Source organism: Pteronotus mesoamericanus, unplaced genomic scaffold (genome assembly GCF_021234165.1).
Source record: "Pteronotus mesoamericanus isolate MK-2021 breed Mesoamerican mustached bat unplaced genomic scaffold, CSHL_Meso_final scaffold_21, whole genome shotgun sequence".
In the NCBI taxonomy this organism is placed as follows: Eukaryota; Metazoa; Chordata; class Mammalia; order Chiroptera; family Mormoopidae; genus Pteronotus; species Pteronotus mesoamericanus.
Genome location: NW_026555310.1, coordinates 17,888,089 through 17,905,071, shown reverse-complemented (window position 1 = coordinate 17,905,071; position 16,983 = coordinate 17,888,089). Strand labels below are relative to the sequence as shown.

The following is a 16,983-nucleotide window of genomic DNA, read 5'->3' as shown; positions in this document are numbered from 1 at the left end:
TGAAAGAGACTTAGAATGAAGATACTGTCTCTGCCGAGCTCAGAAGGAGCCAGTCAGGACTCTGCTCCTCCTACCTGTGCTCCCAACTGTCCCGGGCTGACGTCACTTCAGTAAGGCTGCGGTGAAGGCAAAACAGCACCAGCGGCAGATGTCCACATTGGGACACGGGGGTGAACTTGGAGACTCTAAATCTATCTTCTTTCGAAAGCACCTTGTGGTACAAAGCACTTACATTTGTATACAAAATGGTTTCACTTTCATTATTTATTTTCACTTTTAATATTCTAAAATAAACATAAAACTATCATTTTACAGATGATGAATGTGAGGCCGAGTGTGACTTACCCAAACACTGGGAATAAATTGCTCTTGAACCCAAGTCCAGGGCTCCTACTCAAATCATAGAGCATGCTTCATTGGCAGATTACCTCATGCTTTTCAGAAAAATACACAGGGAGCTAGTGACAGTCGTCACTTTGGGTACTTTTGACAGCACATGTTAGAAGACCAAGTAAAAATACATTCAATAATAAGGAAAATGAATGTCTCACTTAACACTAAGACACAAGATAGGGAGCTTCTGGGGGAGTCAATTTAGCGTCTCAGAAACATCAGGGATGCAGGTTCTTTCTGTTGCTCACATGGTCATCCTTGATCTTGTTTTCTCAAGAGGCTAGATGTCTACAGGGATAAAGCATTAAATCCTCATGCACCATGTAAGTCCTTAAAAAGGGAACTACTTGTATACCCCTTTCTTTTAAAGAGCAAATAAAATCTTTTCCAGAAGTATTCTAAGCAAAATAATCCCCGGATTTTATGGGCCATGATTATGCCACCCGTTCATTCCTACACTAATAACTGGATATTGACTTAAAACTAATCAATTCACATCCCTGGTACCTGGGTGACCTTCACCCAAAGCACATGACCACCCAATGCCAGAATAAAATTGGAGTTCTTTTAACAGTTTCCAAGATTGAAAAAAAGAAAGGTGCCACACGGGCTTATCGTGATGGTTTTATGTGAAGCCACTGCCCCTGGGTTTTGGTACTGGTTCCGCCGTTGCCTGTGTGTGAACTGAAGGGCTGGTCCACTAAGGCCTTTCCTGACCCATCTAAAACAGGAGGACCGCGTGCCACTGGTGCACCACCGCTCAGTGACTAGGATCCCGGGTTACTTGTCCTTCAGAAAACAAGAAATAGAAGCAGGTCTCTGGATATCATATAGGATGGAAACTGGTCTTTTGGCACCCCTCCCAGCTCCTAGTAATCTCTGTATTGATCCATCTCCTCCCTAAAGCTTTTACATCGATAATAGTGGCCCTTATCAACTTACTTCCCCCAAGACCCAGACCGGTGGGGTGGCCTAAGGACTGTTGACTCACATGCTTTGCCTAATATTAGGGTGCTAATCTTTCGGCATCTCTATACCACACTGGAAGAAGAGTTGTCTTGGGTCACACACTAAAATATTGCAATAACTAATCACACAAAAAATATGTTTTAAGTAAAATTACGATTTTATATTGAGACACGTTCATAGCCATCCCAGGCTGCATGCGGCCTGCAGGCGGGGCCACAAGTGGACACCTCTGGTCGGACAAGATCGGCAGGCTCTAACTAATAGAAATCAAAACGTTTCTCAGGTGAGTTTGCATTAACTACCACAAAGTTATCTCTGAATTCCTTTCCTGTCCAGGTAAAGCTTTCCTTATCACCCCCTAAACAGGATGGCTTTTAAATCTCTTTCTTCCAAAGGGAGAAACCCATAAAAGGAAAGGGAAACTTTTTTTTTTGCCTTTATTGCCCTCGTAGGTAAGATAACCATGAACAGAACTTGAAGAACTCTCTTGTGGAATTCTGTACAACTCAGGAAGGACTGAGGAGGACCTGGGACACCACGCCGGCTTTGAGTGTCCAAAACCTGCAAAAGAAATTACTTCAGCGCTCTCTCTCTCTCTCTCTCTCTCTCTCTCTCTCTCTCTCTCTCTCTCTCTCTCTCGCGCGCGCACACACACACACACACACAATCTCTGATGGAAAAATAACTTTAAGCAATAATTCCATATAAAAAGAGATGTATGTCCTTTGTCCTAAGTTTTATACCTCCGTGTATTTTTCTCAGAATTTTAGTTTATTGCTACTACTGCCCTCTGGCTGGTAAAAAGCACACGTACATGACTCACCCACTACCACAACCTAAGCTTAAGAAAATTCACCTTTGACAAGGTGGAGCACTACTACCTAAAGTGGAATACTTGGAGCAACTGTTTCAAAACCCACCATAGTGCTTATCTGAAATAAGGATTCAGTAGGTGCCCAGACGTACTAAATTATAATCCTTGGGGGTCTGAAATTCTGCACATTCTCATGCACATGCAACTTTGGGAACCACTGAGCTAAGGGGAAAAGGTTCCCACTGGCTGGACTTTCTCCAAACAAGGTAATGCTGCCTTATCGATTATTGTGAGAACATCTATGTGAAGTAAGGGAAGCAGAGTAAGTGAAATACGAAAATCAGTGGTTAGAGCAGTGCCTGGCACATTGTACACACTCTACAAGTATTTGTGAACAAATGAATTAAATTGCTGCATTTTGTGTGTGTGGCTCTACGTTCCATCTAAGGCCAATCTCAAAATGTTTTCACCTTTTAAAAAATATTTATTTTTAGAGAGGGGGGAAGGGAGGGATAAAGGAAGGGAGAGAAACATCAGTGTGTAAGAGAATTATCAATTGGTTGCCTCTCACACACTCCCAACTGGGCAGCTGGTCTGCAACCCAGGCATTGCCCTGACTGGGAATTGACCCTGCAGCCTTTTGGTCTGTAGGTCGCTGTTCAATCCACCACTGTTTTCACTTTTAATAAAAATATAAATCAAGCCTAAAAGCATTGAAAAGAAATGTAGCTTTTGCTAAATTGTTATTTTCTAGAAAAATAAGAGGATTTGCACTACTACACAGTGAAGCTCCCTAAACACCTCCCTGACGGCAGCTGCCACCACAACCTTTCCTCTCTCATGATAGACCCTCCTGCAATTACCTTCTCTGCTTTTCCCCTTCATAGGCCAAGCTCAAGCTGATCGCTTCGAACACATTTGGCCTCTCTGTTTCTCCCAATTGCGCTCCTCGTCATCAACCTGCTCAGCAAATCCAGGAATCCTCCCCAGTATTCACCCTTCATAGAATGCTGGGGGTGGGTTGGGGGAAGTGGGAAAGTGTAAATATTAATAATTTAGCTACTTTCTCCAATCACTTAGGAGGTCATTAACAGGTAGTTGTTATTTATTTGTATTTTTGAGCATGATTGGAAATACATAGTATCTTCCTACACTGTGAAGCAGGTGAATTTTTTTTTTTTGTCCTGAGCCAACTAAAAATACCTAAGTGGCCTTAAAGGAACCCTAAACAAAATTATAATCCCTGCAGGAAATTGATAAGTATAGGAATCTATAGTTTACAAGGCAGTGTATTATAATTCCATTATTTTTCTTGCCTGAGTACTTGCTCTGAAGCAAAAATTAATGAACAAACTAAGTTCACTTTAGGATTGGTGATGATTCCTGAAGAGCAAAGCTGTTCCTGGGCTTTTGGCAAGGAAATCACATAGACCAGGACTATATATGCATGCATTCTGCTTATGTTTCAAATCACTTTTGTTACGTTTTGCCCAAGGAGAAAATATGAGAATACCACTGGTTGGAAATGAGAGATCCATCTGTAAAGATATTGTGTGGTCTCTGTCTTAGCATATGCTTTATAGTAGAACTACTCTTAAAAAAAAAAGAAAAGAAAAGAAATCATGTAGAAAGTAAAGCTCCAGAGCATAAAGAAAAAGTAGCAAGTAAGATTTAAACTTGAACAATAAGGGGAATCCTATGAGAGTGCTGAACCTGGTTGGTATCTTCTTGAACGTTAGATTTCTTCCTATCATTTAAGTTCTGGATTCCTTGTCTCTGCTTCCAGGCTTTTGGGTGGAAGTGAATCATTGTTTCTTAGCAATAAGGACTGCAATGGTTCATGGCAAACTTATCAGACACTACGATAAGAACTCGGAAGGAAATTTGATTTTTATCGTCTGGCTTCTACCAGCTACTGAGTGATCCTAGCCAAAATAATCATAATCTCTGAATCTTTGCCTAATTATTAGAATCACCTCACAAAGGTGATTTGTAAGCAACCGGTGTCTACAAGTCTGTACCGTACATTTTAACCTCATCCTAGCAGTTCTGCTTTACCATTAAGGTGTCATTTAACATATGCCCAGGTCTAAAAGTAACCCCCCTTCTTGGAAAGGAACATCTTAAAACAGTGTACACTTGTCTGGAAAGCCAACGTTTGAATACGTGCAAGGAACCCTAGACCAGATGTTAGAACTATTTGCCAGGCTCTCTGGAATGTTTCTTTCTGAGCTGCCAGCAGGAGTTGGTATAGATGGATTTCAGATAGAATTCCAAGTCAAAGCTAGGATGGAGATGTTTCAAGAATGTTTTTGATTAGGATGTGTCGGCGTGTTTTATTAAAGGCGGCACCGTTGTTAGCACCTTCTTCTACCTCCAGGAGCATGTAATCTCGGTCCCCATTTAAGACAGCAACAATTTTCTCCCATACGGACGGACTACTTCTGACCGGGAGCACACCTCCAACCCGCTCGCCCAGGTTCAGCCTCTAAGTAGCCTTCAGGACACATAAACATCTAGTTAAGACGCTATCATAAAGAGTACCGGTAAGATAATTAATTAATTGATTTAGGCTGGTTGAAGTAAAGCTTTACTGTTTTCTCTGCTGTTCCTTTCTTCTCTCCACTACTTCTACCAGATAAACTGTAACCACGGAACCCGTTTAGGTGCCGGTGGGCGAGGAGAGAACCAGCATTTTCGACTTAGGATGAAAGGCTGTCAAAGAAATCCCACAAAGGACCTTGCTTCTGGATTTACCCAATCGTTTCAGAATCACAACTTCCTCGGTCATTACACGTCCGTCTCTGTAGTTAAGCCCTTCTTCCCTAAGCAGAAAAGAGCAAGGGACAGCTGAGTCTCCCCACCCCCCAGCACCCGTTCCCTATCCCTTCCTCCTCACGCAACGATCTCCATTCACCGTTTGCCATTTCTCCCAAGGGAAACAACTGCAAATCTTCGGAACACTGAGACAACGAATCTTGAAGTGATCTTGGAGACCTGTTTTATATAGGCTGGTTTCCAGAATGACTCTTAAGTGCTACCGCACCAGCCTGGTGACACTTTGCCTCCGGCCCCGGGGTCGGCGGGGCGGTGCCCGCGGTGACTCCGCCCCGCGCCGGGTCTCTTTCTCCAGCCGGAGCCCCACGGCGCCCAGACCGGCTGGCGGGCGAAGGAGTCTCAGTCCGCATGCTCGGTAGCCCCGGCCAGCGAGGGAGTGAGTCGGCACTGGCTGCGCGCCCAGGGCTGCAGTGGCGGCCGCCGCGGCACCTGGCAGAGCACCGCGGGTACCCGAGCCCGCACTCTCGGTCGCCACCTGCGCCGGCGCAGGGTGGGCTCCAGGCGCTCCATGCTGCCAGCCCTGGGGCTGCTCAGACGGCCCAGCGGCTCTTGCCATGGCGGCGGAAGAGGAGGATGCAGCGAGAGGTGAGGTTGCGGACCGGCGTCCCCAGGTAGGGGCGCGGAGTCGGACGCGCAGGGGGCGCCCCAGCCCGACTGGGGTCTCATTAGCCGGAGGGGCGCCACCAGGTGGGCACACTTAGCTGGGAGCTCTCCTCTGGCTACTCATCGCCTCCTGTAGACTCTTGGACCAAGGTCGTCCCTTGGGGCACAGGTGCGGCGCGGCGCCTCGCGTGCCCTCGCAGGAGCGGGAGGTGGGGAGTGACGCCCGTGATTGTCGTCGGATTTCGGTCTGCCTGCAGCCGGGTTGGACGCCTCGGCGAAGGTGAGTTGGCGAGGGACTATCCGCCCTGTGATGGTGAGCAGTCGCTACCCGCCGACCACGGGGCGCCCACCTCACCGTCAGCAGGGGCTGCTGCGTTGACTTGTTAGATTTCATCTTTCTTTTGTATAAACCAGTTGTCATTAGCCATTGAAGGAGTTCGGATTCTGCGAGCCCATCCACTCTGAACTGGAAATACTCACCTCCATTCCCCCGCTTCAAAAAACTGCTCCTTTTAGGGGCGGGCAGGTGGGCAGATGAGCGCGTGCAAGCAGATTCACCAGGTTCCCCACACAGTCCTACGTAAAGGGGAGGCGGCTCTTGTCTGTTACCATTACAACTTTAGGAAAGTTATCAATGGAATTAGTGTATTTTGTTTTATATGTCCTCTTGTGGAGTTTTTGTGAATTGAGTCGGAAGCGTGGCTATGTCTTTCTCTTCTCCCTAGTTATTTACTGGAAACATAGTCCGGCCTCTTCCATGGGACTCCTCACAAATGTGAGGCGATTATAAAATATCTGTTATTTAAGACAAACGAGAGACAGGAGAAAAACCCAGAAATAACTAAAGGAGGACCGGTTAAGTTCAGGGAAGCAGTTGATTAAATCTCCATTTTCCTTGAGGAATATGCTGATGGGTTTAGATTCTTCTCTGAAATGCAGCAACTAGAAGAGGTGTTTTTGAAAATCTAATTCAGTGGTGGGAATTTGGAACATGGGGAGATGGCCAAAATTCTTTCATTTGAATATTTGAAGTCTTTCTGAATGATGTAAAGATGTGAGTCAGCACCGTTTTGAAAAGAGAATGCAGTTTCTATAGTGTAAGGCTGGGGCACCCTCTCTGTTCTTGGCTATGACTGAGCTCTACCCTTCACTATGTCACCCTGGTTATTTACCCTTTGCCTTAGTTTCTTCATCTGTAAAATGGGGATAATTATAGTATCTGTCTTATAGAATTGTTAGGTTTAAATGAGATAGAAATGCATTTAAATTTATATAAAATGCTTAGCCCAATACTTGGAAAATAGTACTCCGTATACATTAGCTTAATATAGTTAGCTTAATGTATATTTACAGCTCCAATTTGCTTTGCGAAATTAATGAATCTTACCTAGTCCATTACAAAATTGTCCCACACAAGTTAAAATTAGCCAAATTGAAAAACTATATGGGCTTTACTGAAAAAAAGAAACATGAAAAGGCACCTACTAATTCAAAAAGTGGCTTTCACCAGATAAGTTTTACGGACTTAGACAAGTTTTTGGACAAGTAGTTGGTTGCTGTTTATCTGAACACCAACTATGAAATTGGGAATGAGCAAAATTAATCCTGCTTAGGTAAAAGTAGCAACGTTTCGGTGGGGGCTGGGAGGGCTGGCATTTATTGGGGTCCTATTACGTACCGGGCATGCCACAGGGATACCTTCCTTAGTCCCATCGCAACCCCAGCATGTAGGTCACAATATCTCCATTTCACTGATGAGTTGGCGCTAGTCCGCAGTTTCACAGCCAGAAAGTCAAAACTGGAGTCAAAGCCTGTGGCTACTGCCTGTGCTGCTTTCTTTCCTCTCTCACCAGCTGGTGCCAGCGCTCACTTTCAGACATCCTTTATCTAAAGAGGGTGAAAAAATGTTGCAACTTCCCCCATCCCTGGAAAGAGTGGGGAAAAAAAAAACCCCAAACCAGGTCTCTGTTATCAGAATCCAGGGCCATGTTTTCCTTACACAAAATCCTTGCAGATTCCTTTTTGCTAGGCAATTTGATATTAAGGCTCTCATTAAAATAGCAAAGTGGCATTGGGGGAGAGCCCCCACCCCCGCCCGCCATAGGATGGTCACACTGCTGGCTTTTAAGATTGTCCACCAAAAATCAGCTGGTGCCTAACATAATTGCCTGCTCACGTTTTCTGACATGCTTATGGTCCAAGACTAAGCCAGCTGACTGGGCATCCTCCTGGTAACTGACTCCGGAATCCTCGGCGCTCTGGAGAGGGCAGTCTTGGGGGAGCAGCACCTTTTCCAGACTGAGATGGTCTTGGGTCGATGCTCCTTTGGGGCATCTTGCTCTCCTTCCCTTACTATCCCGTGTTCTCACTTGGGATGTGATCAGACCCAGCTCTTTTGAGGTGCCATTCTGCCATTATTGCGGGTTAAATTCAGTTATGTGACTCAGCAGTTAAAAGTCATGTTCCAGTCAGCTTTGCATAAGCTACTGTTCCTGGCCTGGATCCTTAGGCAAAGTTGAGGCCAGGATTGCATTACTCAAGATAAACCAGGATGGACTAAAACTGCTTTTTACATGTTTCAGTGGGAGGAAGAAGGGGGAGGAGAGGGGTTGAGGAGAAAAAGGGTGGAGTAAAGAACGAGGAGGAGAGAATGGGGGTAGTTGATGGGGAGAAAGGAGTGAAGAGCCAGAGGGGAATGGAGGGGCAAGAGATGAAAGAAAGGAAGAGGGAGGCGGGAAAGGGGTAGGAACGTGAGAGTGGCAGACAGGGAGCGCTGGGGAAAAGAGGGGTGGGGGAGGGTAGGGGGATAAGAGAAGGAGGGACTGCCCTCCCCATCGAAGTGTGACTCCAGGAAAAAAAATCAAATTGAATGTTTAAAAACATATAGGGGAAGCTGAAATATCAGTATAGTTAATACAGTGATTTCACTTTACTTTTTTCCTTGTGGAAAGAATCCTTGGTTCTAAAAAGCAAGCCCTCCTTCTGTGCTGTGAACAGTGATGACAGCATCCTTCCGCAGTCTCTCCCTTGTCTACATAATGCTCAGGAAATTATAAATCAGGTAGTAACGTTTCGTTTCGGTAGCCCTCATTTCAGCTGTTCCAGTTAGTTGCAGAGACCTCCAGGATCTGGGTCATTAGTCAGCCTCTGCTCTGTCACCCGCATCATCCGGGGTGCAGTGAGCCAGGGGCCCTGCAAGAGGCAACTGTACATGAGACACTTGGGAGGCAGCGCTGTTCTGTCCTGGTGATTTTAAGTCTGACAACTGCTGCGGCTGCCCTGAAAATCACAGCCGTCCCGCACCCCTTGCCTTGCCCGGAGAGAGCCTCCCTCCTTCCCTGTGGCCGGAGGCTGTGCCAACGTAGAAGAACCTACAGTTTAAACTCTTAGTGCAGCCGGGACCACAGGTGAAAGGTGTTTTCTGTAGGAGCAACTAGTATTGCTGGATATTTATTGATAATTTATGAAACATTTAGCTATGCGTGCCCCGCCCCGCCCCCGCCGCCCGGGCCCTTTTATCTTCTTTTATTTGGGTGAGGTCATGGTGACTGGTCCCTAACATATTATTATATCACTGTAGGCTGTAATATTTTATTTATCTCACCCTCAGGATTTTTCTTTTTTTCAATTACAGTTTACAATCACTATTTTGTATTAGTTTCAGGTGTGCAATGTAGCGGTTAGACAGTTATGTACTTTACCGAGTGGTCCCTCTGATATTTCCAGTACCCACTTGGCACCATACCTCACACCCAATTTTTAAACTTGAAATATTTAAGTCAGCCCAGTTATATAATATTAAAATTCTCATTTGAAAAGACTTACGTGTCAGTTGGCATGATAGGACATTTGTTATTTATCTAAGTAAATTAATGGTATTTAGTTTCCTCTAGTCTTCAGTCTTATGGTTTAAATCTCCAGATCACATCTTTACAGAGAGAAAAACAAAGGAGGCTGGAGGAATAGGAAAGGTAGAGAGAGTCAGCCTTTCACTAACATAGTTTGCATTATTGGATATTTGTAATTGAGGGTCAAGGTTATTGTTATAAAACAGTAATTTTAAATACCTTCAAAATGTTTTACATATAATATTCATTTATTTAAGTAGGTAAGAAAAGCACTTTACCGTCTGTTCCAAGCATGTCACAGGGAAGATGGAGAACTGCTCGCTGGCTTTTTCTTCCCAAACCTCTCCACGGCACATGGCCGGTGCGCAGTTAAGGCAGCCTGCCTTTCCCCACTCGGTTTAAACTTCCCATCTCCCTGTGGCTGCCGGCACCTGGAAGGCCCCTGCCCACCCTCCAGACAGGCCCCTGGGATCTGAGGTAGTTGTGAAGGCTGAGCTCAGGTGTCATCACTGTGTTTTTATCTGCTGGGGGCGGGGAGGGCGGGAGGAGATCTGGTGTAGAAACAGCAGCCTGAGCTTTGGGAGCAAACCCCTGGGAGTGTGACTGCCACTTGGATGACTTGCTCGCTGTATGACCTTGGCCACATTATTTATCCTCTCCGATCCCCAATTTCCTTACCTATAAAATGGGGTAAAAAAAAATACCTCCCTTGGAGGGTTAAGTGGGAATTAAATGAGATGATTACAAACTATTGAATGAAATCTGACCTTCAACCAATGAACATCATTCATTTTTTTTTCCCCTTCTATGAAACCTTCCCAGAACTCCCCGCCTGAAAATGATTCTCCACTCCTATTTTTACACACTAGTGTGTGTGTGTGGGTGTGTGTAGGGGTGCATGTGTCTATTATATATGTAACACTTGTGCTTGCTTGCCACAAGTTATTTAGGTAGGTTTCTTAGCTCCACCCTTGGGTTGTACATTCCTAGGAGAGCCGGGTTGGTTCTCACTCAGCTTTACATGACTGATGGTTGGTTTGAGGTGTGGGCAGGGCTGATTCATTCATAAATTATTCATAAAATGCCTCCTTACTACTGTACTGGGCAAACAGAGATAGAGACACGGATAAAGCAAGAAGAGGGTTAAGGAGCTTATAAAATGCATTAGTCTGGGTGAAAAGCAGCCAAAATGTTTGTATTAAAAGATAGAACCCAGCAAAATCTCTAGTTTAACTTCTGTAAGGTACCGGCTAGGAGCCTCCCCAGCCAGGGAGGGACTCAGGGAAGGCTTTCAGAGACCATGCCAACTTCAGCATTGATGGATGGATAGCTCTTGGGGAGGCAGCGAAGAGGGGGTCTTTCAGGGCAGAGACTGGCCATGGACATGGGAAATCATCAGTGCTGTGCGGGCAAGAACTGGTGGAAGCCTTGTTTTGGCTCCCGATAGGAAGAGTGGAGAAGGAAGAACAGACCTCTGAGGTTGCGCTGTCAGCCCTGCGGAGGTTCGGCTCCCACCTCTGTGATTTGGTGGGGGGGACAGGGGGCGCGTGTGGTCCCCACTAGCCAGTGTTGCAGGCAGGGTATCTGTCTGTCTCCCAGAAGAAAGATATATGCATCTTCTTTTTTGGTCCTTGGTCAGCAGAAGAGCTTTTGCATCACCTTGAAAGGCTAATTGTGGTTTATTTCTGATGGGAAAGAAATAAAAGCAGAGGTCCTGGTTCCTGCCTGGTGATTGGCTATTAAATCTTAGCCTTCCCCCTCAAGTCAGTCTGGGCCAATTCCTTCTTTCTTTCATCCTCTTTTCTTCCCTGAAAAAGTCACTGCTGATATCTTTAAATCCATTTCCCACTCTTTCTTCTGACAAGCATCACAAGTACTATGTCATTTATTCCCATTACAGCCTGTTAGGAAGTCGGACCCTGGACTTCCAACATCTATTCAACATAATGACCTGTGTTGTTCCTCTGTCCTTGTCACTGATGTAACCTCCAGGGGGACAGGCGCCCCAGGTGTGCTCTCAGACCCTCCCCTGCTGCTCTGTGGGACAAAGCTGAAAAATACTTTCAGCCTTGACTTCCAGTATAGACACCTATTGATGGTACATAAACCAGAAGTGGTCTAGTGCCCTAATGTGAAAAGAGCACTCGTGGAAACACCTGTGTGTGATAACGTCAGAAGAGGCCCTTCTTATTTTGATTCCAATACAGAGGGTCTCCGGCTTAGAAGTTACTTAAAAGCAGAGGCTCTGTATCCATCAATAGACCTCTTCATCTTCTTTTCTTGAGAGAGAATATAAGATTATAGTTGAGCCTAGATAGTACCAAAACCATGTATAGTTATAGAAATACAGATTTTAAAGGATAGATCAGTATATAATAGAATTGAAATTGAATACTTTATAGAGTAGATATCAATCAATAGATGTTTAAATAAGTAAAGGATTGTGACGATTAATCATTGTTTTGTCAAAGATCTAGAGAAAAGTTTGACTGAAATATTGAACACCATCTCCAGCTCTACTTTTTATTTGCCTTATCAGCTGCCTGGTTGGAGGTACCCTGAGGCAGGCTGTGCTTCCACTTCCGTGGAGACAAATACTATTGATTTCTAGCTGGGCCATCTCTTCTGCAGTGAGTCACCCAGGCAACAACACTGACCTAGAAAAGAGAGACCAAACCCAATTTTCCATGCATCCTGGTGCTAGTCACTTCTTGAGGACAATTCTCCTTTCTTTCTTTCTTTTCTTCTTCTTTTTTTTTTACCTTTGAACTTAAGTTCAACAAAGCACTTTTGGGTTATCAAGTTTTTTTCCCCAATAATAATTTTAGTTACCTAGTTTGGGGACATGCGGTCATAAGGAAAGCAGCCTGACCTTAGAGGGATGGTGAAATTCACCCCTTACATTTTAGAAGGCCTCTAGGACAAATTGTTTATCAAGAGGTTTAAAAATAATCTTTTACTAGCTATCTGTCAGGAGGAGCCTGAAAGCTTTAGATTCTGATCGTTATTATAACTATAGCATGTTATGCCTAGATAGTATTAAAGTCACTTTGGGTTTTAGTACTTTAAAAACTCCTATTGTGTTTCTATTTCTAGAGCTTCAGCATTTGCCTGTGCACTGACAGTGTGCCCCTACCCCCCACCCCCACTTTTTAAAGTGTCTTCTACCTGGAATAATTGCCATTCAGTGAAAAGATATGCATATTTTTGTGAACACTGATGAATTTTTTTCCTCAAAGTGAACAGAGGTGTCCCATTTTGCTGATACCTCAGATGTTAGGAACCACTGTGTCTTTCTTAGGCTCTAGTCAAATTTGCCACATCCAGTCATGCCTGACTAAGGCTAATCATGGTATTCGCCTATATCGTGTCCTCCATTTACTCATAACCGGCAAGAATTGTATTGTCCCTTGTGTTACATGATGTGGGTGTAGACCGTCCAGATCTAAATGCATTTTTGTGCCTTATGGAAAACACCTGCTGTTGTTAAAAATACCAAACCCCACCTTTTTTTTTCTTTTTTTTTTTAAATGAACGAGGATCGCTCAGGCCCAGAGCAAGTTAGAGACTTTTGTGTTTTGTTGTGGAACTGAAATTCAGGTGAACTGCTGTTTCTTGCGTCCGCCCATCCCTGGATTCGGTTGTAGTGCCTGGATTAGGTTGCTGGCCTTCTGCGCAGGTGCGGCCAGGGAAGCACTCTTCCGTTCTCCCAGTGCTCTGAATACCTCCTGCCTCACCGTTGCTTTCCCGTGACTCTCACTTCCGTGTAGTCATCGTGGGTGTTTCTGTTTCCTCTTTGCCCTATTTCAAAAGCCTAGCATGGGTCATTCTTACCCTTTGGCTCTGCTGAATAGGTAATACTCCTTAACCTTTGCTGAGTATTTATGTGAGCTAGGGGTCTAAATGCTTTACATTGTATAATTCATCCAATCCTCAACAACTCTATCAGGTGGGTACTACATTATTTCACATTTCAGGTGAGGAAAGTGAGACACAGAGAATTTAAGGACATTGCCCAAGCTAAAGGGTGCATAGTAAGTAGCAGAACCAGGGTTTGAACCCAGGCAGCCTGGCCTTCAGAGCTTTTATTCTTTCAGTCTTCCCCTAACGTCTGCTGGACTTTTGGATGTGGTGCCGTTTCTGGGAAGTGCTGACGTCTGCCGTTGAACTTATGTAGTGAGGGAGTAAGGAATACTGGCCTACTTTTGGCTTTGAGAGTAGACTACTCTCAAAGAGACTACTACAGAGACTACTTCCTTTCTACCTGGTTGTGCTGCAAACTAGAGATCTGGTGTTTGATTCATTCCAAGGTTTTGAGGTCATAAACTTCCTGTGTCTCTGTGTCCAGCTTCTCCCATCGACGCCCACACAGCTGGTTCGTGTTCTGCCCTGAATGCTATGCCCTCGTGAGCAGATACGGAGAGCCTTAGTACAGGCTGTACAGGAGATTCGGCACCTCCCCACTTTAAGGCCGTCGTTAGTGCGTATCTGGTTGGAATGATACAAGCAGATCCTCTTCTCACCTTGTACACATTCTGAGATAGACATGGCTTTGCAGGGAGCAAGCCTGGGAAACACCGGCCCCTCCTTCCTCAGTAGGAAGAATGTGTCATTCAGGTAACCAGATCCCTCCTGGCTCCTTTTAAGCCTTGATAACAATAGCCAGGCAGCAGCAAAACACAGTTTAATCCCCGAGGCTCTCTGACACCCATGCATTGTCCACAGTCTTACTACCTGCTCCAGCCCAAACCGGTTCAGTTTTCCTGTGTGCTGAGGGCTTGTGTCCTTCCTAACCACTCCTGTCTCACCCCTGGTGGCAACCTTTTGCTTTCCTCTGTAACTCTTATGTGGGCTCTCCCTTTGCCTACACATTACTTGGTCACAGTGAGTAAATTCCCTGCTCTTCTCTCTTTGTCTTTTTTTTTTGTTCAACATGCCAGCCAGACATTTGATTTGAAAACGTACACTTTGTGCTGGTCAATTTTGCAGATGGCATACTTTGAGGAGGCTCCGTCAGTCTGTTAGATATAGTGTGAACGCAAGGAGATGCTGATGGGATGATATAGAAGAAGATTAAACCTAACAGCAAAAAAAAGGGCCAGCACCTACATATAAGAATAATGCAGATGTATGAAGTGGCAGAGATACGGCTTAGTGACAACAACCTATAGAAAAGACTGGTTTGGGTTTACTCGAGAAGGGCCCTCTTTGGGAGTCGGGAGGCTGCCACAGTGGTCCCTCCTCCCTCAGTGTCTGGCTTTATGATAAAGGGTATGCAGACTTAATCAACTGTGGAACTCTGTTTCTGTCTTGGAAAGAGAGGGAGTTATATTAGACCATCTCTAATGTCAGTTAGTTCTAAAATTATATAAATGAATGAATCAACAGTGCAAAGGCCCAAAGCAAAAGCTAATACAGTCTTACAGATAATGAAATTATAATCAAAACATTATCAGTAAAAGTTCTACTCTCCTCTCTGTGGACTCGGCAACTCCTGGGTGTTGTATTCCAATCATACCACGCAGCAAAGGAATTTTAAGCGCAGGTATGGCCAAATAGAGTGACCAGGTAGCAATGAAACATTATGTGGGTAAAGTTTGAAAGAATCACACGGTTTGTTTTAGGAGAGAGAAGAATTTAGGAGAAAATCATAGAGTATTATGGTTGTCAAACCAAGTTTGAGTATACGATACATGTATGAGAGGGTAAAACGTTTTGGAAAAAATCTATTTTTACAGATCAGGTTCTTTAGCAGGAGATGCATTTTCTCACACCTAATTGATATGTATTCATTGATTTAACAACTAGATCTCATTTTTTAATGGTGGCATAGCTTTTACTGAGTGCATTTGCTTTGCTTCCCGTTCACAGTGTTCTCTTAGCCAGAAATACTCATCCAAAAAAAAAAAAAAAGAAGAAGCTTGTAACTGTTATTCTCTCTCCCAGAACAGAGTTATGTGCTCTTTCCTCTGTGTTCCTGTGGCATAAGCTTGTTACCTCTTTCCAGGTCTGTTCTTTCTGTATTGGGTTTATATATCTGTGTACCTGCATATGCATAAACAGATACAGGATTATAGGCTTCTTGAGAACAAGTACTACATTGTAACCTTTTAAAATGTATCCTCCCCCTAGATTAGGCTCTTAATAAATACCGTGAAATAACAGAATATTTTTCATTTCTGCTGAGCAAAAGCTTTTTTATACTTTGCATCTAGTACTATCGCTGGAAGGTATTTTTCTTCAAAGTGCCAGGTAGAACTTCATTTCTGTCTATTATGTGATGCAGCATCTTACAGTGATATGTGAGTAGGAAGAAACGGTATTTGGTTTCCACTATAATGCATTAGCACAAAGCTGTGACACAATTCCTGTGTGTCACTCTGGAAAGCTTCACACTGCCAAACCCCACAGCACATGTGGGTGCCTTTTGTTCCCAGCAGTGATGGTGGGAAGTAGGCCTACTTGCTGTGAAATAGGTACAGTAGGGAATTGCATATTCCTTATTGTGGGAATTTCACCCTTCCCAGCAGCCCAGGAAGGCGAATCTGGAAGCTTTGATTTCATGCCTTTTTCAGATTCTCTTTTGAATGTCCAGGGTATTTAAATGAAATGAAATGGAACTTGTTCTTTTAACAAACCCTACACACATACTTTCAGGCACTGGGCTAAGATCTGGGGATGAAGAAATACCATGGTCCTCCAAGCGTTCCCATATTTGAGTTCATAGCCTTACAGAGGAGCTCATGAATCTTCCCTCTGCCTCCTCTTCTGCGGATTCCATGAGCTGAGCACCATTTGGAGTTTTGGAGAGCAGGATCTTAATGAGGTAATAAAATGTACCAGAAACAATACAAATGAAGGCAAGAAGGACTCCGCATCACTTCTGCGGTATTCTGGACAAACATGCTTAACCTGAATTTAATCACGAGGGAGTGTCTGGCAGACTTAGACCCGGGGACATTCTGTACAACAATGGCCCAGTACCCTTCGAAATTTCCAAGACAAAGGCAGGCTGAGGAACTGTTACAGATTAATGGAAACTGAAGGCTCATAGTGGACACTAAATCTATTGTGTGATCCTGGATTGGATCCTGGACCGACAAAAGGATGTTAGGGGACAATTGGAGAAATTTGAGTAAGGTCTGTAAGTTAGATAATAATACTGCAGGATGGGGCAAAGGTAGGTTTACAGTTTGTATGGAAAATAATACAATAATTAATAAATAATGTTATGGGAATATACTCTGTGTTTCACGTATTCGCAGCTGTAAACTCAGCTTTGCCCACCCTGGATATGAGCATTACTTTCCTGGTCTTGATAATTGTAAGTGGGGTTAAGTAAGACATTAGCATTTGGGAGACCTGATTGAAGGGTATATGGGAGTTCTTTGCATTAATTTTGCAAGTCTGAAATTATTTCAAAATTCAAAAGTTTAACTCTTTTCAACTAAAAAAAACTCAAAGGCATTTAACTCAGTGTCTTAAGCATCTACAATGGCTCATCATAGTGGACTGTTT

The 16,983-nt window shown here is 44.2% G+C and overlaps 1 protein-coding gene across 4 annotated transcripts in view; it reads left to right on the top strand.

The window, feature by feature from the left end:
- Positions 1-5,438: 5,438 nt before the first annotated feature.
- Positions 5,439-16,983, top strand: part of BMAL2 (basic helix-loop-helix ARNT like 2) — a 52,435-nt gene continuing 40,890 nt past the window's right edge. For 3 of the 4 annotated variants that reach the window (XR_008530625.1, XM_054590894.1, XM_054590897.1), the window contains exon 1: positions 5,439-5,599. Coding sequence is in view for 2 of the 4 variants with exons in the window: in XM_054590894.1 (XP_054446869.1) it covers positions 5,569-5,599 (31 nt within the window). In the remaining 2 variants the exon portion in view is untranslated. Of the gene's footprint in view, positions 5,626-16,983 lie in introns of all 4 variants that reach the window. The other variant, XM_054590895.1, reaches the window with a different exon arrangement.